Raw genomic sequence first — 27,139 nt, forward strand, 5'->3', positions numbered from 1 at the left:
GGTTTGACTGGCTTGTAATTTGCAGAACTGCCTGCTGCTGCTGTAATATCATAACCTTGTTTTAGTAATAATAGATCTTAATTCTGTAAGATTAAAAAAAAGTGTTTGTGTTAATGGCCTCTCAGATCTTTCAGAACTGTGGGAACGGCAGTGCAATGTTTACATTTGTTTGGGCCACAATAGGAGTGGAATGATTAGTTTCCTGACGTGAGCACTTTCTTTTCCAAGTGTTTTTATTTTTCTTCATTCAGTGGAAAATGTGAATGCCATCAGCGTTGGGTCCAGTTCAGGAATACAGTAGCCAATATCCTTCTCAGAGGACATTTTGTCAGCCATTTTATAAATTGTATTGCTTTTTAACTTACGAAATCTATTTTTGCTGTGTAATTCATTGGCTTGTGGCTAAAGCCCTCAATGCTGAATTCACAAAATGACATATTTCTGTAGAGATGTTTCATGGTCTGCATACTTCAGACATTGACATAATGAACAGAATTTAATGTGAACTGTTTTTTTTTAACTTGTTTATTCTTGCAGTGTGTCTAAATTGATCCCATCTTTCTCTGTCCACAGTGTGGGTGGGCATGGTGCGGAAAAAAAATTTATTTATGTAATCTTTATGGTTTTATTCACTGTTTTTAAAAGAAAACCAAGGGCTGAAGGAATGTTGACAATTTCACTTTTGAATCAATTAAGCTTTGCACTAGGCATATTTCCTGTTTGTACATGGGGAAGGTGCAGAGGTGAAAGTAAGCTGGTACAGTCAGGTACGGTGTACCGGCAAGAGCCAGTACGCCATGCCAGACCGCACCGGCTTCCGCGACAGGGATTTAAAGGCCCTCCGGGGAGCCCAGAGCCCTTTAAATCCCGCCCCCCAGCTCTGGCAGCCGGGCTGGTGCCAGGATTTAAAGGGCTCAGAGCTCCCCACCATAGCAGGGAGCCCCAAGCCCTTTAAATCCCCCCCCCCCCCGCAGCTCTGGCAGCCGGGCTGGGGCCAGGATTTAAAGAGCTAGGGGCCCTTTAAATCCCGCCTACAGCTCGGCGCCCAGGCTCGTGCGGGGATTCAATAGGCCCGGAGCTACTGCAGCTGCGGGGAGCCCCGAGCCCTTTAATTTCCCCCTGAGCCCTGGGGGCTCCCAGCCACCTCTGCAGCTGGGAGCCCCAGGTTGATTTAAAGGCCCTGGGGCTTCCAGCCACAGCCGGTGCCCCAGGACCTTTAAATCTTGAGAGTCCCCACCTCTTCTGGATGAGGCCACGCCCCCCTCAGGACTCTGGCAGTACTGTTAAGTCCTGTAAGTTACTTTCACCCCTAGGAAGGTGACAGATTTTGGGGACATAGTAGTTGCTACACATGATCAGATCATTAGTCTACTGGCATGCCTTTGGCAGCAGCTGGAACCTGATAAATATCCCATAATATGCCTAGTCATCTGTGTAGTGCAATACATATTTGGAGAGGGATGGGTTAGGATTCCTTCCTAGATTCTCATGGGCATTCTACTGCAACATGAGATTTGAATCCCCTTGTGACACTATCTTAGCTTGCATAGCTGCATGTTAACTTCTTTGTGGGCCCTCCAGTACCTGTTGTGCTGCATTCTCTTGACATTCCATTGAAACCAGTCGACTGGCAGGATTTAACCTATATTTTCAGCTGAAGAAGTTGCATTCTACCTGGAGCTTCTGGCAGCAGTCAAAGGGGCTAGTGGTCAGTTTGCTAGTCCTCTTTAAACTCTAGCATACTGTTTGTCTTGAATATCTTCTGTGACAATAAATTCTGTAGGTTGACTATACTATTTATAATGTAAAATTATTTGTATTACAATAGCACCTAGAAGCCTGTGTGCCTCAGGGCTAAATTCAGACCTAAGGTGAGTGCAGTTCATTTTACTACTTCATACTCTTCTCTCATTGGCCCTCTTCTGGGGGAAGGGACTGTAGATTGTTATTCTGTTTTCAACTCTGCCACTGATTCTGATGCCTAATGTAAGTCTCTTAACCTCTCTGAGCCAAACCATGTTAAATGGTTTTAATATTTACCTAAAAAGAAACACATTGAGACCTACCCTGTAGCTGTCTTAATAAGTAGGCAAAAACAAATTAACAAATGATTAAACTTTTCACATACAGTCCCAATAAGTAGTACACAAGTTAATATATTCCAAAATAGACATGGGACAGATAAATGTATTTTAAGAATCTTCCTTTCTAAAAGTGTGCCTCTGATCATAGCATATCAAACAGATTTGCTAGAAAATCCAAATTTAGAACTACTTAAAATTAAGTTAGCAGCAGTAGATCAGCAAAGAGTATTTGACGCTTCCAAAAATAGATCCCCAATGGACACACAGTAGGATAATGACTGAGTTGTAAAATAAAGTTTCATGACTATAGAGATTCAAGTCACAGAACACTCAACCCATGTTGCTCATAGCTCAGGTTAATGAAAAGGATGAGATAAATATCAAAACTAACTTTGTAAACAAATAATTATTTTATAATGACAGTGCCACAGGGTGCTGACATTCATCTTGCTAAGAAATTCAATACACAATATTATTTTTGCTCAAATTAAAAAATAGACAAGTAAAATAACTTAATGGATTTCAAGTATCCGAGGGGTAGCCGTGTTAGTCTGGATCTGTAAAAAAGCAACAGAGAGTCCTGTGGCACCTTTAAGACATCATGCGTCTGAGGAAGTGGGTATTCACCCATGAAAGCTTATGCTCCAATACATGTTAATCTTAAAAGTGCCACAGGACTCTCTGTTGCTTAATGGATTTCAAGCCTTTAATTCAACAGTTACAGTTTAAAATCACAGTGGAGGGCGGTTACACATTGCTATATTACATAAAAGTTTATGCATTACTTACAAAACTACAGATAACTTGAAAGGGCTCCAGAACTGCTCAGATTTATTTTTCAGCACTTATGTCATCCCTGTGTGTCCTACCCTCCAAACCTTCCGATACCTTCACTGGCCTATGCCAGCTGTCTAGCAACATCTTTTGGGGGATTAGACTCTGAAACTTCTTTTTTAACTTTGTGCTAAAGCAATTACATCCTCCACCCTTAAGGTCAGAAGTCAAGTTTCCTGCCCCAAGGAACTAGTAGAGCTTGTCCACTAATTCACTACAGTCCAGATTCAGGCTCTTTTAGACACAAAAGATAAATGATGAAAACCATATCTCAGTCTAATATTGGTAACACCGTGGACTTGAATTTTGCCTGTATGGAATAATAGTTACACTGTAGCTGCAAAGACCATCTCTGAGGCCTCTGTTTCGAAGAGTGTCCTCCCTTGTCAGATTTTTCCAGTTTAGTTTCTAATTAGCATATGGGGCCATTCCTTTCATTCTAACCAATCCCATTTGGTGAGATATTAGGCTTTCCCTACCAGCCCTGAAGGAAGAATTGTTAACTTATTGCACATCTAACACAACATCCTGTGGCTGTTATCTCTCAGTACCCCCACATTTAATCTCCAACTGGAGGTTGAATTAATGGGGAAGAAAAGATGATATACTCTCCAAACTTGTGCCTACAAATTAAGCTCTGCCTATATGAGTCTCCAGAATAAGATGCCACTCTGAAAAAATTATGTAGATGTTCAAAATATGACTGTGTGTACTCACTGAGCTCCACTTGGCTCCTGCTTGATGGAACTTGATTATGCCCATGGGCTCACGTAGGTTCCCCAGACTTCTTGATTTTGGGGAGGACGACGAAGAACAATGGTACTCTCCTGAATATTGTGGCACCAAAATGAGATGTCACTCACAATAAACTGCAAATCTGTGATCCTCCCTCTTTTTCCATACATGAGGAATAAAATCGCTAATGGGGTTGCCATTTAAATTATTGTCACTAAGGCATCTGTGTTAACACTTTTTCTGGTGCCAGAATTGGAATATGCGTCCCGTCTATCGTCCCTCCGCAGTTAGGGAAACCCATTTCTGCAAAGCCAGCCACAATGTCATGCACGATACCCAGAGTCACGGTTCTTCTGAGCAGGATGCGATTAATGGCCCTGCAAACTTGCATCAACACGATTCCAACGGTAGACTTTCCCACTCCAAACTGGTTAGCGACCGATCAGTAGCTGTCTGGAGTGGCCAGCTTCCAGATTGCAATAGCCACCTGCATCTCCACCGTCAGGGCACCTCTCAATCTCTTGTCCTTGTGCCGCGGGGTGGGGGTGAGCTCATCACACAGTCTCAATGAAAGTGGCTTTTCTCATCCAAAAGTTCTGCAGACACTGCTCGTCATCCCAGACTTGCATGACAATGTGATCCCAGCACTCAGTGCTTGTTTCCCGAGCCCAAAAGCGGCGTTCCACGGAGGTGAGCATGTCCGTGAATGCCACAAGCAATCTGGTGTCGTATGGGTTACTCGAGTCGATATCATTGTCGGAGTCCTCACTGTCAGTTTGGATCGTAAGGAGTAACTCGACTGCCAAACGTGACGTGCTGGCGAGACTCGTCAGCATATTCCTCAGCAGTTCGGGTTCCATTCCCACAGACCGAAAGGGAAGACAGAGCGAGCAGCACAAAAAACGTTGAAAGATGGCGCCAAATGTGGATGGAAGCACAGGGATTGCTGGGATGCAAACCGGTACATCACGAGGTGTTGGGACAGGACCCAGAATGCTCCGCCCACTTCCCACAAGCCACAGCATCAGAACGGGGAAGAGGTGCTCTGTGGGATAGCTGACCATAATGCATCGCTCCCAATGCCGCTGCGAATGTGGCCACGCCAGTGAACTTGCAGCTGTCAGTGTGGAGGGTTGTTTTTTTTTTTGTTTGTTTTTTTAAACAAATGTAACAGCTAGAGACTTGTTTCTTTGTCTTAAATGAAAGCTGAGACTCTGAACAAGGCCTGGTCTACACTAACCCCCCAATTCGAACTAAGGTACGCAACTTCAGTTACGTGAATAACGTAGCTGAAGTCGACGTACCTTAGTTCGAACTTACCGCGGTCCAGACGCGGCAGGCAGGCTACCCCGTCAACTCCGCGTACTCCTCGCGCCGAGCAGGATTACTGGAGTCGACGGGGAGCACTTCTGGGTTCGATTTATCATGTCCAGACAAGACGCGATAAATCGAACCCGGAAGTTCGATTGCCTGCCGCCGAACCAGCGCATAAGTATAGACAAGCCCCAAGAGAGCAATTTGAGAGGTGTTATGTTATATCAGCTCAGTCTGCGTTCTGTCCCCAGCGCATGTGCACACATGCTTGATGTACTCTGAACCCAGGAACACAAGAACAGAGAACCTAAGTACAACACAAGGGTCACAATATTGCAATTTGTTATGTGGATCTAACAGTTTGTGAAGGTGGCAAGTCAAGTCTTCTGTCTGGTGGACACTATTGTACAGACATTGTTTGAACCACATTTCCATATTTCCACTTTGAGTATGGCTGAAGCATGCAGGTGTGTTCCTAAGATCCCTACAGTGACTGCCTTTTTTTGGTCTGAAAGTCAATATTCAGTAAAGATGGCACATTCATGGACTTGGAGGCTGAAGACTCCTATCCACCGAGCAGCAGCTGTTCAGATTTACTTAGTTAACCACAAATGTCTCATCTGTTTTGGAGAAACCACTGTCTTTCAACTGAAGTAATATTGAGACATGCCTGTGGTTGTTAAAGATCCCTTTTCTCTCTTTAAGAGATGGGATGCTAACCCTGATATTCTGATCAAATTCCATATAATGTAATTATGTTTTGCCTACTTGTATTCACCCTAATGTAATATTGGATAAGGTGGTATTTGCTTCTCATCTAAAACTATTGTTGCTATAAACTGTCAAAAAGCTGCTGTTTTTTACCACAAAGATAGTTGCATCTTCAATAGTAAATGAAGTGACCCCTATGTGTTTAAGGGCTTTTTTAATACAGGGAAATTGAGCAGCATATTACATCAGAATAATTATACCACTATAACTATACTGGCATAACTTCCCCATCTGGACACTCTATTATGGAATAAAAGTGGTTTTTATTCTGGAATCATATCCACATGGGGGAATTACACTGGCATAGGTATACCGGTGTATAATTCAGCTATAGCTATGCCAGTCAATTTTCCTGTGTAGAAAGTTGAAAGGTGCTCCTTAAATGTAGCTTGTTGAGAGGATACTTCACTTGATACCATTTCAGTCCTTGGCTTGTCTGCCGGGAGTGGCAACTGAACTATTGACACCTGGATTGGCTCAAACTCACCTCACACACATTTAAACTAAACTTTGGAAGTGGGGGCATAAATTGTCCCCCCCCTCCCTCCTTCAGTAAGAGTAATTTCTTAAATATGGTACTGACTATATGATAGAGGTTTGGCTTAATAAGAACAGGAGTACTTGTGGCACCTTAGAGACTAACAAACTTGCATCCGAAGAAGTGGGCAGTAGCCCACAAAAGCTTATGCTCTAATAAATGTGTTAGTCTCTAAGGTGCCACAAGTACTCCTGTTCTTTTTGCGGATACAGACTAACACGGCTGCTACTCTGAAGTTTGGCTTAATGTTGTTTAACATTTTGATTGCAGCAGAAGATATGATCTAAATCTTTATGAAAGAAAGTGAGATTGGTATACTCAGTTTATTCTAGTTAATGTGCATTTGGCATGGGTTTTTCAGTAAACCATTTGCCTGTGGAATGTACACATAGATGTGGCGTGTCTCTTGCAAGACACCATATTTGGGGCATAATATTTTGGCTTAATATCGTGGCTCTTATTATCACAGGGTCATATACTGTGTGTCTGGATCGGGGGAACCCCCTGCTGCTTTCAGAGGGGGGGGGTCTGCTTGTGGATCAAAGTAGTATACGGTCCAAAGGCCATAAAGTTATTAGAGATATAAGATGCCATTTCCCTTCCCTTCTCTCCAAAATATGACCAAAAATCTGAACATGTGAGTGTCTCCTAAACTTTTAAAAATAGTTTCCTATAACTTCACCGCTATCTGACTCCTCAACATTCTGGCTAGGACTTTATTAATATATGGTAGTGTCTTTTTAAAAGTCTTGTTTTGGAACCATTTCTGTTGAGCTCATGAAAAACCATTTCATTGAAAGTTTATATAGGTTTCCTGTTGCCTTCATGATGGTGAGTGACAAAGGTGCTATTTCAGTGCAGGTGGATGGAAATCCCTTAGGAATGTAAATGTAATTTTATTTGAATTTACAAGAGAAATTATAGCTTCATCGTTATGCTAAAACTTAAGAGAGTTTGTCACTTCTGGGATAGTGAATCTGTGGTACTGGTTCTCTTTTTTTGTGGTGATACTCTTCCCCCACCTCCCCCCGCACAGTATTGCACAACTGTTAAATGCAATATAGAGTTTTTTAGACTTCATCTAGAATTTTCCACCCCTGGAGGTTACATACTTCATTTGATGGACAAGTGGTCTAATCTGGTGTAGAGATTGTGTTCCTAGGGTGCTTTAAAAAACAAAACAAAAAAAAAGGCACAGAAATGTAGGCACTGCTATATCCGCTTAATCTTGATTTTACTTTTTTTGATAGTCTTATTTTTATGTATTTTCGTATTCCAGATGGTTCTTTGTGGTTACATAATAAAATATAGTATTTGACTGCATTACACCCTAAGGGTTCAAAGCTAGCTTAAAAGAATTAGGTTGTATGATAACTGTTAGTAGAGCTGTTATTTAAAATGCCTAACTCTCTACACTTGATCTGGTTTTGTGACATATTTAGAACCAAATGTAATCTATTCTGTAACCCTGGAAACTGCTATAATTCTGAACCAGGGAAAGGAACAGAAATGCCAGTATTCTAAATTAATTAATAATCTTTCTTATATAAAAAGAGATTGCTTCACAGCAATGTTAAGTGCAAGTGAAACCTGCAGTTATTGTCTGAACTGAAGAATGGTAAAATACATTATGTAAGCAGAACTTTTAACTGGAACCTAAAGGAATTGTATCCCAATTATAATCCTATTCCAGTAGTGGTACGGGCTCCATTTTAAAGAGGTGATTGGTATGATCCCATTAGTTGGCTGCACAGATGCAAAAATGAGGGGGTTAAACAGAAATTAAAAGGTACAGTGACTAAAGTGAAATCCCTGCAATCTGCATGGACGCTTTTCAAAGACACCATAATAGCGGCCCAACTTAAATGTATACACCAAATTAAAAAACACAGTGAAAGAACTGAAAAAGAGCCACCTTGGTTTAACAACAATGTAAAAGAAGCAGTGAGAGATAAAAAGGCATCTTTTAAAAAGTGGAAGTTAAATCCTAGTGAGATAAATAGAAAGGAACATAAACACTGCCTAATTAAGTGTAAAAATGTAATAAGAAAAGCCAAAGGAGTTTGAAGAATGGCTAGCCAAAAACTCAAAAGGTAATAACAAAATGTTTAAGTACATCAGAAGCAGGAAGCCTGCTAAACAACCAGTGGGGCCCCTGGACGATCGAGACACAAAAGGAGTGCTTAAAGATGATAATGTCATTGCGGAGAAACTAAATGGATTCTTTGCTTCAGTCTTCACGGCTGAGGATGTTAGGGAGATTCCCAAACCTGAACCAGCTTTTGTAGGTGACAGATCGGAGGAATCCTCACAGATTGAGGTGTCACTAGAGGAGATTTTGGAATTAATTGATAAATTTAACAGTAACAAGTCACTGGGACTAGATGGCATTCATCCAAGAGTTCTGAAAACTCAAATGTGAAGTTGCGGAACTATTAACTATGGTTTGTAACCTGTCCTTTAAATCGGCTTCTGTACCCAATGACTGGAAGATAGCTAATGTAACGCCAATATTTTAAAAAGGCTCTAGAGGTGATCCCAGCAATTACAGACGGATAAGTCTAACATCAGTACCGGGCAAATTAGTTGAAACAATAGTAAAGAATAAAATTGTCAGACACATAGAAAAACTGTTGAGCAATAGTCAACATGGTTTCTGTAAAGGGGGAAATCGTGTTTTACTAATCTATTAGAGTTCTTTGAAGGGGTCAGCAAATATGTGGACAAGGGGGATCCAGTGGACGTAGTGTACTTACATTTCCAGAAAACCTTTGACAAGGTCCCTCACCAAAGACTCTTACGTAAATTAATTGTCATGGGATAAGAAGGAAGGTCCTTTCATGGATTGAGAGCTGGTTAAAAGACAGGGAACAAAGGGTAGGAATAAATGGTAAATTCTCAGAATGGAGAGGGGTAACAAGTGGTGTTCCCCAAGGGTCAGTCCTAGGACCAATCCTATTCAACTTATTCATAAATGATCTGGAGAAAGGGGGGAAAAAGTGAGGTGGCAAAGTTTGCAGATGATACTAAACTGCTCAGTATAGTTAAGACCAAAGCAGACTGTGAAGACCTTCAAAAAGCTCTCACAAAACTAAGTGATTGGGCAACAAAATGGCAAATGAATTTTAATGTGGATAAATGTAAAGTAATGCACATTGGAAGAAATTACCCCAACTATATATACAATATGATAGGGGCTAATTTAGCTGCAACAAATCAGGAAAAAGGTCTTGGAGTCATCGTGGATAGTTCTCTGAAGACGTCCACGCAGTGTGCCGCAGCGGTCAAAAAAGTAAACAAGATATTAGGAATCATTAAAAAGGGGATAGAAAATAAGACGGAGAGTATCTTATTGCCCTTGTATAAATCCATGGTACGCCCACATCTTGAATACTGATACAGATGTGGTCTCATCTCAAAGATATACTGGCATTAGAAAAGGTTCAGAGAAGGGCAAATAAAATGATTAGGGGTTTGGAATGGGTCCCATGTGAGGAGAGATTAAAGAGGCTAGGACTTCTCAGCTTGGAAAAGAGGAGACTAAGGGGGGATATGATAGAGGTATATAAAATCATGAGTGATGTAGGGAAAGTAAATAAGGAACAGTTATTTACTTGTTCCCATAATATAAAAACTAGGGGCCACCAAATGAAATTAATGGGCAGCAGGTTTAAAACAAATAAAAGGAAGTTCTTCACACAGCGCACAGTCAACTTGTGGAACTCCTTGCCTGAGAAGGTTGTGAAGACTAGGACTATAACAGCGTTTAAAAGAGAACTGGATGAATTCATGGAGGTTAAGTCCGTTAATGGATATTAGCCAGGATGGGTAAGGAAGAGTGTCTGTGAGAGGGTGGAGATGGATGGCAGGAGAGCGAGAACTTGATCATTGCCTGTTGGGTTCACTCCCTCTGGGGCACCTGGCATTGGCCGCTGTCGGTAGACAGGATACTGGGATAGATGGACCTTTGGGCTGACCCAGTACGGCCATTCTTATGTTCTTAGATGAAGCAGTTATTTATTGTCATGAATTCTGGAACTCAACATTTAAACCAATCCTTTCACATTGACAGAAGGCTTGGAAGGAATTAAATGGATATGTGGTATTCTGAGATGTATCCAGATATCACCATTGAAATATCTATAAATAAAATACCAAAAGTTTTTATTGATGCCTTCTTTAATAGGGTAAGCTGAGTTTGTTCAGTGTAGCAGTGAATGTACAGTTTCTATTCTAAAAGGTTATTTTGATTTTCCTGTTTATTTAGATGTCCTACAATATTGTTTTGCTGTTTATTTGAATGTATATGAAAATATTAAATGGAATGATAATCCAAAAGTAAATATTAAATTGGATTTAGAGAGCTTTATGGTATCTCAGGTGGGGTGGGGGTGAACCTGCACCCTGCTTGGCATTCCCTCCTGCTCTCCCACTGCTCCCCCTTCCCCCAGCATCCCCTCCTGCCCACCACTTGTCACACAACAGTAGTGAGGAAACACTATGGAAACTGGGTGATAAGTTCATAAGAATGTCATCACTCCCAACCAAGTTAAAGCTATTAATGTAATATCATTCGCATGATCTGTAGAAAGCATTGAACCTGTTGTAACATGTACACTAGGCCATTCTGTATTGTTACTAGGTGATGCTTTCACTGCTTCCAGACATGGTTACATTTTTCAGCTCTCAGGGACAGTGCTCCCCTAATGAGTCTCTAAGATGGCTGCAATTCAAGCAGCAAACTACGTAGCACATTACAAAGCCAGATATCCAGTCTTTTACAGCAAAAAGTATTGTCTATTCTGGTTGAATATTCATAGGGTTACTTTATCAGATCTAAGTAAGGCCTTTGGAAATCTATAGGAAACGTTACCATATTCTACAGAACTTTAACTCCATATCAGCAGTACAAACCCAACAGGTAAAGCAACACTGAATTTAAAATAAGCATGGCTTTATTTTCTCCCTTTCAGGAAGGTATGGGACAGGAGTGCTAAAGGGCTTCTCTATGTGGGGAAGTTATACCAGAAAAAGTGTCCACACAGCAGATTATACTTCGTTTACACTGGTATAACTATATTGGTTTAAATTCACATCTTGGGGCACGTCTACATTACCTGCCGTAGTGATCGATCTACCGGGGATTGATTTATCGCATCTAGACGTGATAAAATCGATCCCCGATCACTCTGCTGTCAACTCTGGAACTCCCACCGCGGTGAGAGGTGGAAGCGGAGTCGACGGGGGAGCTGCAGCGGTCGACTCGCCGCCATCCTCACGTCCAGGTAAATTGACCTAAGATACGCTGACTTCAGCTACGCTATTCACGTAGCTGAAGTTGCGTATCTTAGGTCGACCCCTCTCCCTCCCCCTTCCCCCCATCCCTCTGCTAGTGTAGACCTAGACTTAGTTTATACCGGTGTAAGTGTGGGGGTTATTTTGGTTTTTTTAGCTTTTCAGTTTAACCTCCTTCCAAAGGGTCATAAACTAAATAGAAAAGTTCCACTTACGCTGGAATAAGCTTGTACACACAGGAGATCATATGGGGGTGTATATATTAACTAGTAAAACTTTCCCAGGTAGACAAAGCCCTAAGCGATTGAGCACCTATCGTGAACTAGAATTATTCCCATCTCTGGAGGATACTGGGGGAGGAAAGATTTTCTTCTCTACTTCTGACTAGAGGCTGATAGTTAAGGCCAAGATCATCATCTTCCCTTCCAAAATATTTTGTAACTAGAAAACAGGTGCAGATGGTTGCTTGAGAATCTGGGATTACATTTTTAATAATGCTCACTTCTGCACATGAATTAGCATTTTATCAGAGTGACTGAAAAGATTCTGTTCACAATTATGTGCTTCCTGGGTGCACATCTCTTAAATTGGGATGCAACCCTGTTGAAATGCAAATATGCACTGTCTGTATAAAAATTAAAAAGATCAAGAAGCAAACTTTGCCATACATTGACTTTTATAATTATACAAAATTTCCATTGGCATTCGTGTGTCTACAGCCTCTTGTTGAAAGCATTAAATTGCAAATCTCAAGTTCTTGAAGTTTAAAGAAGTAGAATGCATTTGGACTGTTTGAACTACTCAGGAATTCTGGCACTGACTTTGGTGCATGTGCAGCAGACATTCTATCTGTTCCTTCTGTTAATATACCTGTCAAAATACATTAATTATACTGTAATCAGCAAGTTCTAGATCAGAAATGTTTTGTATACTTACATGGTAAACAGTAAGATGTGTAGCTTCTAAAATGAGGCAAATAGGATCTCCTGCCTTAGTTCTTTTGCAGCGCCTTTGTCAGGTAGACAAATCTTAAATCTTACCTTGGTTAAATAGTAAGGGCCAAATTCTATGTTGATAAATGCAAAGTAATGCACATTGCAAACATAATCCCAACTATACATATAAAATGATGGGGTCTAAATTAGCTGTTACCACTCAAGAAATAGCTCTTGGAGTCGTGGCTCTTCTCTGAAAACATCCATAAGTGTAGCGGCAGTCAAAAAAGCAAACAGAATGTTGGGAATCCTTAAGAAAGGGATAGATAAGACAGAAAAAATATATTGCCTCTGTATAAAACCATGGTATACCCACATCTTGAATACTGCGTGCGGATGTGGTTGCCCCATCTCAAAGATATATTGGAATTGGAAAAGGGCAACAAAAATGATTGGGGATATGGAACAGCTTCCATATGAGGAGCGACTAATAAAACTTGGACTTTCTGCTTGGAAAAGAAACGACTAAGGGGGGATGTAATATAAGTCTATAAAATCATGACTGGTGTGGAGAAAGTAAATAAGGAAGTGTTGTTTACTCCTCATACCCAAGAACTAGGGGTCACCAAATGAAATTAATAGGCAGCAGATTTAAAGCAAACAAAAGGAAGCATTTTTTCACACAACGCACAGTCAACCTGTGGAACTCTTTGCTGGAGGATATTGTGAAGGCCAAGACTATAACAAGGTTCAAAAAAGAACTAGATAGTTCATGGAGGATAGGTCCATCAATGGCTGTTAGCCAGGATGGGCAGGGATGGTATCCCTAGCCTCTGTTTGCCAGAAGCTGGGAATGGGTGACGGGATGGATCACTTGATGATTGTTCTGTTTATTCCTTCTGGGGCACCTGGCATTGGCCACTGTTGGAAGACAGGATACTGACCTAGATAGACCTTTGGCCTGAACCAGTGTGGCCATTCTTATGGTATATCCTATAGTGTGGGGGAAGAGGGTGAATGGAACATGCCCATCCCTCAACCCCTTGTGCAGCAGCAGGCTAAAATTCCTATCTACTGTAGTAATTGAGAGTTCTAGAAGCAGGACAGACTACAATGCCAACAGCTGCATTGTGGCACCGAAGGGGTTAGGGTTGGGCTGTGTTGCCTACCAGTTAAGGCGTGTGGACAGCTCCCTCATATGTTGCATTCAGAATCTTGCACTAGCAGGGGATGTATGCTAATCCTTTTTATTTTATTTTAAAGGACAGTAGTTTGCATCCCGCCATATGCCTGCCCTGAGACATCTGTATGTTTTTAAAATCTAATCCTCTGCCAGTACCTCTCTGCTCTGCACATCCAGCCCAAGCATAACTCCAGTTTGTAAGAGCAGAATTTTGCCATAAGTGTTCAGATGTTGTGGAAAACATGCATTTCCAACACCTTGGAGTTGGTGACTAGAAGTGAGACTTTCTACTGGAGCAAATGTGTAAAAGGGAACATATTTAAAGGATGTATTTTCACGTGTTCCATTTCCTATTGTGATTTCAGTAAAGACATTCACTGTCCACTTCCTCTCCTTGATCCTTAGTGGAGTCTTCTTGAAATTTATCTATCTTGTAAATAATTGAGTTTATGACAACAGACTTATGGCTTCCCTTTTTAAGTTGTTGTTTCAATACAATCTTGACCACTGCTTACATCTGATACGTTTGAAAAATCTATTTCCGACAAGAGTTGAGTCACAAGCCTCTTGGTGATCTTGCTGTGGTTGTCAGCTGCATATCTGTTGGTCACTGTTTTCTGCTGCAAGTGCTGACTCCCAAATGGGAGGTGTAATGTAGATATCTGTTTTCTGTTCCTACTTATTTTGACCTCATTCAGTCAGAGAAACTTTCTTTGGCAAAAATTTGCAACAACAGAAGGCTTGACATTGTATCTGTTTTGTAAGCCAAAAATAAGTCATAACATTTCTTTCCTGTCTCTAGTAAGAAAATCAGCCAGAAAAGATTCCTAAAATCCAGGTTTTGATGTAAAATACCAGTGCAACACCACATGACATTGCCCTGGCACCTTTTAATCTCAGCGGTCATTCCATAACTACATGGCTGTAAGTCAGCATGCTGTTACGCTTCTTGGGACAGTTTAAAGCTTTCATTTTTGACCTTGGCTACCCAAAGTGTTTCTCATCTGTATTCTCTCCCTTCCCTGAGGATATAGAATTCTTGGTTCTTAGCCACAATCAGACAGCATTTGTTCCCCTCAAGGTCATTAAAGTGGATTATTTCATTTAAATAAGAAAGTTCAAGAAGGTGAAAATACAGATGTGAACCGCAACTAAACCTATTTCATCTAAGCAACCGCTATGAAGAGTCACACTAATACTGATCAAGAAAGGTTAATTCAAAAAAATTAACGGTTGAGGGACAAGGTTTCTTACATGGTAGCAGAGATTCAGAAGTGACCTAGTCAAGACATGGCTTTCAAAGGAGATCATTGCTTGTCCTTTGAGTCAGTGCTCACCCCAAACTGTATTCCTTTCTCTAAGAATTGACAGATCCTTATATAGTGCAGACAAACTTTGTTCTTCCCCAAGGTCTGTGCCCCAATTCACCTACTCCTTTCTAATCACTATGGAGGTTTGTTTTAACCAGTCTGTATCTGTCCAGGTATATTGGGATATGTCCTTTCCCTACCACCTCACCCTCCTGCATCCTCCCAACAAAGAGCTTGTTATTAATACAGAAATTATATAGTCTTTCAGTATTGTAATATGTGAAGAACCATGGTGTCATAAGTGTGGCTGCTGGTTTCAAATATTGCTATTTTGTCACCACTAGAGAAAAGAATAAGTGAGTATGAACACGAACACATGAAGGGGGATAATGAATTTGCTGTTTTGTGCAGATTAATCTGAAAAAAATAAGCCTGTTTCTTTAGGTATTTACTGGTGAGGTGGCTGCTGAGAGCCTGAAACATCCTGGCCTGTCTGCCATGGGACAGTAATATTTTTCTCAGCTTCATCTATTAGCCTTATGGGTAGTATTTGAGGGCTGGAAAGGAGAAAGAGGGGAGCAGGCAGGATCAGACTGTGATAGAACGCAATCTGTCCTGCTACTACAGTGCCCTGCTGGGTTGTGAACCCTCAGGGTCCCAGGAAGATGCTAACACTTCAGATGCTTCACAGATTGCATGGGCACAGAGGGTGAGAAGATATGACATGATGAATGGTTTTATATGTGCACTCATAGGTGTGGTCATATGTTGCAAGTGCATCTTAAATTGGCAGTTTTAGCCCACTGTCCCCTTCTGAGCCCCGAAAAGTCCCTTTTGGTTCAGAGTGATTTAGAATATGTTGAGAGTTTTATTTCTAAGAAAACAGTAGAGTTCAGAGCATTCAGCTACCATGGTGATGAGCACAGTGTAAGAACCTAGTTCTCAGACTTGGTCACAGACTTCCTGTAAGCACATAAACACTTGAACACACCCGATGAAAGGGTTTATATAAAATGGATTGTAGGAGAGGAGATTGGGGAAATGATATGAGAACAATATAACTTGGGAGCATATTTAATTTGTGTGTGGTGGTGGCTGGGCCATTTTCACTTTGGACTCAGCAAATGACAAAGCCTCTCAAGTTTTTAGAGCATTCATTTAATATCAGGTCTGGTTTTGAAAAGCTCTAAACAAACAAAAAACACCACATCGCTGGTCCTCTTGAATTGGAGCCACAGATTTTGAGATGTTTTGTTAGAATATGTATTTTTAAAAGACAGTGTCTCCCAGTTTATCACCCGCCACTGATGCCCTCAAATTTCTTACTTTTAATCATTCCCCTGGATTTGGAAAAATACTGGTATGTGTTTAAAACTAGTCTTGCTTAGGAAACGTTTGTATGTTTTTAAGTGGAGTTGAAATACTAGCAAAGATGGAAGTAAAGTACATGTAGTCCCTTTGTCTGTACTCTAAAAGTGAATCGGCAAGGGAAGCATTTGGGGAAGAGGAAGCTTAATACTGTACTGCTTTGGTCTAAATTATTCTTTCGCACAATTTTGTATCTTTCTTGTCATTAACATGCTTTAGGAAAGTTTCAAAGGTTATATAACAAGCCTATTACATTTCAAGCTCAAGCTGCTTCACCTTATTATGTTTGTTTCAACAACACAATGCCAGCTCTTAATATGTCAGAATACACAAATATTCTCCAGAGACTAGTAGGAAATTGTAAAGTACAGAATCAGTGAGCAACAAAATTCCAGGCGTAAACTTTTTTGAAGGCTATGTAGGTGTACGTTTGTGTCTTCTAGCCCGAAAGCTTTTAGTGTTGGTCCCCATATTGATTACAAAGTCTTGAGGGATCTCTCAGTGAGAACATTTCATATGAATACAGAACATAAAGACAATTGAGTGTGTAACAAATAAGTAACTTTGTCATATGGATGATGGATCAGAATGATAAACCCTTCCAGTGTACTAAATTTAATCTTTAAGTAATAATAGTGTTTAGTTCTTGCAACAGACCTTCTCTAGTGGCCCCAGTGTCATTACTGCAAACACAGAGTTTAAGGAACTGACTAATTGCTGATAAATATAGTATGCAGTAAAGTGAAATTCTGACAAGAAAATGTGCAACAACTAACTTAACATTTAATTAGAAAAGATTGATGTAACTTAACTCTATCTAATGCTGCATTTATTCTGATAAAGAAAACAAAGGCAGTATAATGAAGGATGTGTGTGTGTCTGTGCGCGCACGCATGTGCATACGCACACAAACCATCTCAAAGCACCGTGAAACACTGGAAAAACTATACCTAATAGATTTTTAATAAAAAGGCTACACTTCTGACTTATTTTCTCCTGTTCTCCTTTGATGGTACCTCCCTTCTTTGTAGCTTCCAAGCTCCGTAGTCTTGGTGTCCTGTTTAAAGCTGACCTATCTTTTGATGATCCTTTCGGTTGGATTTTAGTGTAGTTATACCATTTAGACGCTTTCCAGGTTGCAGTTCATCTTCTCCCAATCAGATGCTGATGTCCCTATACTGGTTTTTGTCTCAGACTGAACTGTGATGATACAAGATTTGCAGGTCTCTGTTTCTGGCGGTGGTGTTCTGCCTGGCTTTCAGTGTAGAAGAGACAAGCTAAAGATGACATGCAAGTCCTTAACTCTTGCTTTTGTGGTTTTAAATAAGAATAATAATAAATATTTTGTGCGGTTTGCTAATTAAAACTTTGTTCCTAAGCCAAGGCTGTATTGTTAGGCCATGTATTGCAGGAATACATTGTATGTAATTTAGTATTGCAGGAATACATTGTATGTAATTTAAAGGAATGAAAATGGCCTGATTGAAAAGCCTAAACAAAAATGACTGAGAACAATCCTCAGTAGTATGTCTGTACATTCCTTACAAAAGAAAGTATCCTTTGTTCCTGTTAATCTGACTGAAGCCTGTGAGTGTTCTGTTCCTCTAAGCACTCAGTTTGCCAACTCCAGGCGGCTGATTATTTTGTTCCTTTCCATATTGAACAAAGTCAGTTCAGGCTTCATTCTCAGAAGTAGAACAAATATTCATCAGCCAGTCTCTTTGCTTGCCATTCAGTAACACTTTGGAGCATCAAAGCAGAAAATACTGTAATTTTCTGGTGTTGAACACACAATGCAAAAGGGGAGAAATGTTGCATCTTGAGGGATGAGGTGAGAAATTAATCAACATGATGCAGAAGAGAGGAGTAGCTGGAAGAAAACAAGATGAACAGAGATAGTAAAATCTTTTATGGCCCAGAAGTAAAAGTGCTTTAAAAATAATTGGTGGAACATAATAGATGTAAAATAAACTGAAGGGATGAGAAAGTAGAAAATCATTTTCAGTATAGATTTCTTAAACAAAAATGTGAAAGTATAAAGGGAGCAATACAAAAAGATGTTTATCAACTTGCTTCTTTTGGAAGCTATTTGCTTTTCCTGGCATAGGGCAGCATTCAATCCCACTTATAATTGAGTCACACTAATGACCAATTACAAAGAACACTGAGATGTATTGTTTAGTGAGAACAAGGAGATTCACAGCTAACTGTGAAGTGTACAGGCTCTTCTGTACAAAGGTGCAATAGGCTCAAGTAGGTAAGGGTAAGGACTTCTTATGCCAGGGCAGTGGTTCTCAACCTATTTACCATTGTGAGTCGCATGTGTAGCTCTGTGTTATGTGGGCCGCATCCACACAATATATGTACTACCTATATGGCCCTGAGGCTGTCACATGGGCCAAGCTGTGTGCTGATTGGGCCGCAAGTGTTCCAAGATTTGAGAACCACTGTGGCATGGTGTTGAAAGGATCCATGGTCTATTTCTCCCTTAGCTGTGACTTTTCTGTACTGCCTGCTGTTTGAGATTCATAACTCTAATGTTCTGTCACTTCTGTTATATGCATTTCTTTAAGCCTCTAGATTATTTCTAGTCTATGAACTAAAAAACCGTCTGGGCACCACAATAAAAGCTTAACTACTGGAGTATAATCATAGTGTGTGCATACATCACAAAAAGGTTTTATGAATTAGAACAATCATGTAGTATTTTAAAATAATTTTTATGGTATCAAAACCAAAAAGCTAACACTATCTTAGTTTATCGCACCACTCATCTTTATTAAAAAACGTATCTTTAGCAAATCCCTAAATGTTTGTGTTTTGAATCATTTTACCAGTTTTCACTCTTTAAATTTTTCTGATTTCTTTTCAACCCTTGCCTCTCCCCTTTTTAAATTTATTTATTTATTTTTTGTTGCAGCTGCTGCCCATCTTACCTCTTAGCCCCGTGTTAGAGCAGTTCAGCCTATTAAAATAGTGCCTAAGCACTAAACAAGGTAGTCTGCATCTGCAAGGAATTGCCTATAGTGGTTTCTGCGGTCCTAGGAAGCTTTTAGATTTTCTTTATTTGTGTTAGTGTTTCCTTGTCGTGTCTGGTTTTAGAGCAAGAGGGCATTGGTAAATAGGTGGGTCTTGGAAAGAGTTCTGAAGACAGCTAAGCTTTGACTCCAAAAGCAAACAGGAAATGAAAGTCAACAGTCTGAAAATAGTTTTCCTTCCTCCTTCCCACATCCCTATCTATAAATATAATTTTTCAAATAATTAAATATTGCATAGGGAGTGTGATCCAAGAAGCTTCATATCAACAACATGTAAATTGAAAATATCTATGCAAGTGTTTCCTTGTTTAAAGGGCACCCTTCTTAATCTGTAGGGCATATTATTTATCTTGTAAAATTAAGCTCCTGTCCAACCCAAATTTACAAGATTAGCAGAAGTACATGACCATAATCTCTGAGTTAAATCAGGATTGTTGGTATGTAAATAGTTATATGCTATTATGGAAGGTATTATGGATAAAATTTCCAAAAGCACCTAAGTGATTTAGGGTAATATTTTCAATAATGTCTATGTTCTTAAACATAATTACAAACTGATAAATGGTACACTGAAATTATTAGAGATATGACAGTCTTTGCACTCAGGGAAAGATGTTAGTGTAAGGAATGGGTTTTGAGACCTTTTTATTTCATCTCTGGGTAATGCATTGGAAACCCTCCAGACAGCTCAGTGAAATGCTGATAATTACACAGTGGGTTTTTTAATTGTTCAGCACATCATGTATGTTCAGGTATACTTGTGATAAAAGGGTCTCTTTAAGATTTTATGCTCCTGTTGTTGTTAAAGGGAGGATGATCTATGCACATTGTCATCCACTTCCCTCAAAAAGTGGGGGGGGGGGGGGGGAAGGAGGGGGGGAAAAGTGTTTCTTGTGCACTGTTTAAATTAACTCCTGGATTAGGTCAAAATTTACCATGTATCTCAAACAGGACAACACATGAAATCCTCTAATACTTGGTTTGCTATGAAACTTTCTGTCTTGAAAACCATCTGTTTCTTAGTAGTAATTTCAGAAAAGTGGAGATGCAAGGCCCCTGCTGTTTCTACCAAATGGATAAGATCAAGACGATAGCTTGCTGGCATTTGTAAATACGACTGTGTCAGAAAGGAAAAAGCCCATAAGAAGGACAGAATCTGTATAGTCCATAGAATTACGCTTGATTAAGCTTTTGTTTTCTTCCTCCTCTATACATCTTTGTAGGCGTATGAAAGAAGATTTCCTACATGTCCTCTAATCCCAATGTTTGTAGCTAGTGACACTGTGAATGAATTCAAGAGTGAGGATGGAGCTATCCATGTGATAGAAAGGCGTTGTAAACTGGATATAGATGCACCACGGTTATTGAAAAAGGTAACTAAACAATTTTAAAATGGCTTTTAGCCTAACTTTCTTGATACCAACCCACAAAAATGGAAATCTTTAACAAAATCTGTGGTAATCTTTCTCAGATTGCAGGAGTAGATTATGTTTACTTTGTCCAGAAGAACTCCTTGAACAGACAAGATCGGACTTTGCACATAGAGGCCTACAATGAAACCTTTTCTAACAGAGTCATCATTAATGAGCACTGCTGTTACACAGTGAGTAACAGAGAGAATCTAACAGTTGTACAGATTGGGTTTGGTTGGCATTGACATTCAGCACTCATAACCAGAAGCTAGATTATTTTTGGCTCCTCCTAAAAATCAGAATTATTATTGTGCCATGCGTGTTGCTGTTAGTGTTAAAAGTAATCAAGACATGTGAAAACCCTGATGCAAATTTGTTTTCTGTCCATTGGACATATTCCCACATTACTAAAGACAGACATTTGACAGACTCCGCCTTGCGAAGCCGAAGTCTGTAATAGCAGGGTTGTGGCATGTCATGATTGATGATGCCCTGGCAGAACTGTTGAAGGGAAGCTTGCACATCACTTGGTCACTTTCTGCATAGTGCTAGCCAGTGCTACAATTGTATTACTGTCAAGTGCGCTACAATTTGTGTTCAAGATTGAAATTTTAATCTAGATTTTGCTATCATATCTGTTTCTGTTTATGAGATGCTGACGTGCTTTTTGGTGCAAAGCGCTTGTAGCATAATGATAGATTTGTTTAAGAAGTGAAGTCAGAGAGCTAGCTGTTGCCATGCTTGCAATTCCTTTATAGGTTGTAAATACTCCTACTCTGATATGAGACACAAATGAAATAAAGCACAAACAATTGTAATGTATGAATAAAGCGTGGAATGGACCTTGGAGGTCAAATCCAAACTAGCAAATGCTGCCACTCGTTTACAATGCAGCACTTTCTGTAAATGAGTGCTTTCTGGTTGCAGAACATGTTTAAAGGGACGCTGGAAACTTTGAAATCTAGTTAACTTCAAAATATTAGTTAGAAGTAGTTTCAAGTACTGCATCTGCCCCTGGGTCTCACTGCAACTTTTACAATTTTAAAGTATTTTTCTGTCTGCACTTGCCATGTGACAGTTCCATATAAACCAACTCATTATGAAACCTATTAGACTGTGGAATAGCTTCCAAAGGAAGAGTTGAAAGCCCCATTATTTGAAACATTAAGCACTAAACTGGATTAAGTGCTGGAATAATCCTGCTCTAGCCAGGGTTAGACTAAATGACCTTAATAGGTTTCAAACATGGGATATTACCAAATACATAAGTAATGGTCACAACAAATTCCAGTATGTCATGGGAGAAAAAAACTAAAAGGGCCAATGACATAATTCTCTCAAATCAGACTTGTTCTGACTTTTTTTTTTTTTTTTATGCCATTGAGTTGAGAACCAAAGCTGGAGAATCCATACACACTTCTTTCAGATGTGGAGGCGCCAGATTACTGCTTTTCTCTTGGGTGGCAGCGTAGACTAGAACCAGTTACCAGCGCACTCAGCTGCTTATGATAGAAGAAGAGGAGAAACTCAGGAATGTACTTGAAGTTTGAAAGGCCTATGGGGGAAGGCATACTGTACAGTCTGTAAAATCTGGCTCATTCAGGCTGTTAACCAGAATAGAGGTCATACTCCTTTCTGTAGTACAAACACTTTTTTTTTTTTTTCTTCTCCATCCAGAAGAGATTATGCCACTAGCTAGGTCAGTGGTTCTCAAACTTTTGTACTGGTGACCCCTTTCAAATAGCAAGCCTCTGAATGCGACCCCCCCGCCCCTTATAAATTAAAAACACTTTTTAAAATATATTTAACACCATTATAAATGCTGGATGCAAAGCGGGGTTTGGGGTGGAGGCTGACAGCTCAGGACCCTCCCCCCATGTAATAAACTCACGACCCCCTGAGTGGTTCCAACCCCCAGTTTGAGAACCCCTGACCTAGGTAGTAAATATCGCTAATCTGTTGCAGTATTGTTGGTAGTAAATAATCCAAGAGGGAAGCATTGCAGATCTCGTGGTTGTGCAGATCCTGTGCCTCTGACTTGGAGAGCAGTGTTTTTCCTCCTAGTTATTGTTAAAAGGGAAAATGTGCCATGATGGCTTTTGTAGAGACAATTTGAAGGTTCCTTCTTTTCTTGTTGACTAAGCTTTACCTTTTTCAATCTGCATTTTGCAAAGGGACCAGAGGTTTCAAATTCCATTTACAGGACAAAACACACTTAAAAAAATATGGAATTTTGACTATCCAAATACTTGTATGAGAAAATGTACAGTATGCAAAGAGAAACCAAAGCATGTGGTCTCTGCTGTCCTCCACCAATAGGTTCACCCTGACAATGAAGATTGGACCTGTTTTGAACAGTCAGCAAGCCTGGACATCAAGTCTTTCTTTGGCTTTGAAAGCACAGTGGAAAAGATTGCCATGAAACAGTACACCAGCAATATTAAAAAGGTGAACACACAGTCATGATGTAGATGCCTGGCTCTAGTTAGATTTAAATCTTGAAATGTAGCCGCTGCTACTTAACGGGCTGGTTGAAACCTAAATTACATGGCTTTTAGAGCAGGGTGTTGTGAAGTGTGCGTAGAAAGGGATCTGTGGGGTCTCTTGGGATACTTGACTGCCTTTTGTTGCATTTCCAAACAGGTCCTGTTTGTATCTAAGTGGAAATTGTATTGGCTAAAACATGTTTTTGTTTCAAAGGGGAAGGAAATAATAGAGTATTACCTGAAGCAGATGGAGGAAGATGGGATAACATTTGTTCCTCGTTGGACTCCTCCTGTTATGTATAAACTGGAGAACAGCACATCTCGCATAGCACGACCAGTTTCTCCTGCTATCAACATACCAGATACTGCCACAAAGGAGGGACTGAACAATAAGGAAGTGCTCAACACCTCCAGCAGCCCATCAGAGCCCACAGCAGGAACACCTGATGGTACATTTGGCATGTCTTGTATGGCCTGTTTCATCTATCCGGGTCCTGGATAAGTGTGCTGGTAGCTGATCCTGTGATCCAGTAAAGGCCAGCATAAAAAAAAAAATCACACTAAGGATTAATGGAGAGCAATAGTTTAGATTACCAGGGAAGGAAGTAGAGAGCTCACCAAAAATCAACCCCATTCCTTTGCAAATGGATTTAAACTGGTAGGGGAAAAGCAACTCACTTGTAAAATATTAGCTAAGGTGTTTGTTTCTTTTTTTTCTTAGACCCAACAGTTCAGACATTGTCATTTTAATTCAATTGAATGTAGTTAAGGCTGACAAATATGAGCAGCGTTGACTGGAAATAAGAACACGTGTTCTTCCACTTCAAGTACTTGCACATAAGATCGGTTGTTAATTGACCTAGCAATTAGTAACTGCTGTAATAGTGTGTAAATCCCATTTCAGACAAACTCGATGCAGACTATATCAAGCGGTATCTGGGTGACTTGACACCATTGCAGGAAAGCTGTCTCATCCGACTTCGACAGTGGCTCCAGGAAACTCATAAGGGCAAAGTAAGAAACTAGTCACCAGATTTAGCTTTCTGTGTTTCAGAGAAGTGCACAATACACAAGATGGACTTGACTGAATTAAGCAGAATGTGAATAATCCAGCCCAGGGGACTGACAGCCAAGCAGTTTCACAAGTCTGCCTTGTGTTAAAATGACCCCATTTCTTATGTCTGTAGTTATTGTGGAGTGACTGTCTAATCCTCAGATCTACTTCCCTGACTGATTGTTGAATCCAATTATTTTTAGATGTGGTGGGGAAAGCATGAGCAGTCTTGAAATTCTATAAGATTTTAAGTTATGAAACACAATTTAACCAGTCTCTTCAGTATTTCCTGTGGAAACATACTCTGTTGCAGAAGGGTTTTATAACCAAGAGGGATCTAACCATAAATTATACAATAGCATTGTGTTCCACATATAGAATGTCCCAATTTTCACATGTTAAAAGCTCACAGATATTTGCGTGGGGTGAATTAAGGAAGCGTGATCATCTTGGTTTTTTATAACCTTAAAAGCAGGTTGCCCATTATTTCAGAGTGTTTGGGAGGATCCTAGAGTAAATGCTTGAACAGAAGTTTTTTGCTACTTAGAGTTTGGAACAAGAAATAAGTAAGTCATGGGATCAGTTCAAAGACTAAGAAGGCCCAGTGACACTGCAACAGTGTACTTATCTACCTCGTGGGAGATTCAAGTTCTGTAACCGTGGAGCTAACCAAAGGGGCACTTTTCTCTCCTTACTCTTTTTTGCTGTCCTTGTTTAAGGTTTTTTTTTTTTTTTTTTTGAAGTGGTCTGATCAGTTTGTAATTGTCTTCCTTTAATTAGTAGTGCAATCCAATCTGTTTATTTGCATTCAAGTTTATATAATTGGCTGACTTAGATGTCAAAGTTTCAAACTTTAATCAGTCATTATTTTCCAATAGATCCCAAAGGATGAACATATTTTACGATTCTTGCGTGCCCGGGACTTCAATATTGACAAAGCCAGAGAGATTCTTTGCCAGTCACTAACATGGCGTAAACAGCACCAGGTGGACTATATTCTGGATACCTGGAACCCTCCACAAGTACTTCAAGATTACTATGCAGGAGGTTGGCATCACCATGACAAAGGTACATTTTATATTACTAGATACTGATGGGCACTTTGTAATCAGAATTAAATAACTTTGTTAAACGCCTGCCAAATGTGTGGTGTGAAAGTGTGGGTAGTACTTTCATACTACGTTGTACTTAAGTGCAGTTAAGTTAGAGTGGTTTGCAAGTGAGAGCAGGCAAACTGACAGGACTCCTGGGTCCTGTTCCTAGCTCTGACTGTAATTTTGATCAAATCACTTAGCTTTTCTGAGACATTTGTAAAATTGGTAAATCTACTCAGCAGAGCTGTTGTGAGAGGAGTTAATAATATTTTATAGCACTCAGAGTTAGTTGCATAAAAGGGGCTATAAAAATGCTGAGTATTAATTACTTTCCTGTGGTTGGGGATTAAAAAATATATGTAAATAAGCATACCCTTTTAATCATCTTATTTCTGCTGTCCGAGACACTTGCTTATGGTGTAGCCAATATTTGGCATCACCATTTCAGTGATAGGAATTGTGATGTTACAAACACAAAATTGAGCAGGTTCATAGAGAGGAAAACCGTTTCTTATTTATTCTGTGTAATGGGTTATAGTCACATCCACAGAACTTAAGGATTCAGGCCCAGCTGCTGAAAGACACCACCCAACTTGCCCCTGCTATGCACTGGTCTTGTTGAAAAGCTGTGGAATCCCTCTCCCTCACTCTACCTGTAACTGGAGGGAGGGTTTCCATCCAATTGTTCATCTTGGAAAGGGAGTAATCTGACTGCAAGCCTTCTGTGCTCTGATTTGTCTTTACCTGCTACCCAGCATTACTCCCTTTAGCCCTTCCTGCTACTGTAAGCATATAAAACAGTACAGGAGGCTGCTAGTAATAGCTGGCTACCATTAATAGTGGCCATGAGGGGAGGGAAGGTAGGCTTAACCACTGCAAAGTTGAGGTGGGTGCGTGGATGGGTGTCCATCAGCCCTGTGGGTTGTACAGATTTTAGGAAGGAAATTGGGGATGTGTTCCTAGATTTTTAAGAGAGGGACTTTGTTTTCTATTTCCCTCTTGCATACATCTAGAGTCCTCCCAATAACTAGGAAGGAAACAGATAAATCTGAAGGTTGTCGGTAGATTATAGTATGTCAGCTTTCCTGAGTGAGACAGAGGATCTTCAATCTTGTGTTTTGAACTCTTGGTCTTATCCTTGAATTCCCTTTGCTCTCTTGCCAACATATAAACTCTGCAGAGAGTTTCTCAGTTTGAAATCTGTTACTATTACCACTTTAAAGCCTGGGGATAAGTTACTTTTAAATTTCTCCTCACCAGTTCCCCTCCTTCGTCTCGCACACACAAAGTGTGTTCCAAACTTCAGCTGAGTGGATTCTTTAGTTGCAGTGTTATAACTGTGTTGGTTCCAAGATATTAGAGAGGCTGAGATAATATCTTTTATTGGGCCAACTGCTGGTGGTGAAAGAGACAGGCTTTTGAGCTAACACAGAGCTCTTCTTCAGATCAAGACAACACTTATCACGGGCAAGTCAGAGAGCAGCAGCTATGAAACATGCTCTCTAGGATAGATCTATTAATGGTAACAAATGAAAGCTATCCATTTTACTTGAGCATCAATTGTTAAACACTCATACAGTCAGTGTGGCTCTCCTATGCATTTGAGTTCTTATTTTGATAAGAGTCTCAAGCAAAGAATTGTTAAACATCCACATTGTATAAGTCACTAGGGTTGTTGCAGTGTTAAG

General features: G+C 40.1%; 1 protein-coding gene across 3 annotated transcripts in view; it reads left to right on the plus strand.

Annotated features, from left to right (window-relative positions):
* Positions 1–27,139, plus strand: part of SEC14L1 (SEC14 like lipid binding 1) — a 108,114-nt gene that overhangs the window by 64,952 nt on the left and 16,023 nt on the right. For all 3 annotated transcript variants that reach the window (XM_054048018.1, XM_054048017.1, XM_054048019.1), the window contains 6 exons: positions 20,629–20,778; positions 20,877–21,008; positions 23,137–23,265; positions 23,518–23,752; positions 24,208–24,317; positions 25,236–25,425. In XM_054048018.1, the coding sequence (XP_053903993.1) occupies positions 20,629–20,778; positions 20,877–21,008; positions 23,137–23,265; positions 23,518–23,752; positions 24,208–24,317; positions 25,236–25,425 (946 nt within the window). The remainder of the gene's footprint in view (positions 1–20,628; positions 20,779–20,876; positions 21,009–23,136; positions 23,266–23,517; positions 23,753–24,207; positions 24,318–25,235; positions 25,426–27,139) is intronic.

This window comes from Malaclemys terrapin, chromosome 13 (genome assembly GCF_027887155.1).
Source record: "Malaclemys terrapin pileata isolate rMalTer1 chromosome 13, rMalTer1.hap1, whole genome shotgun sequence".
Taxonomy (NCBI): domain Eukaryota; kingdom Metazoa; phylum Chordata; order Testudines; family Emydidae; genus Malaclemys; species Malaclemys terrapin.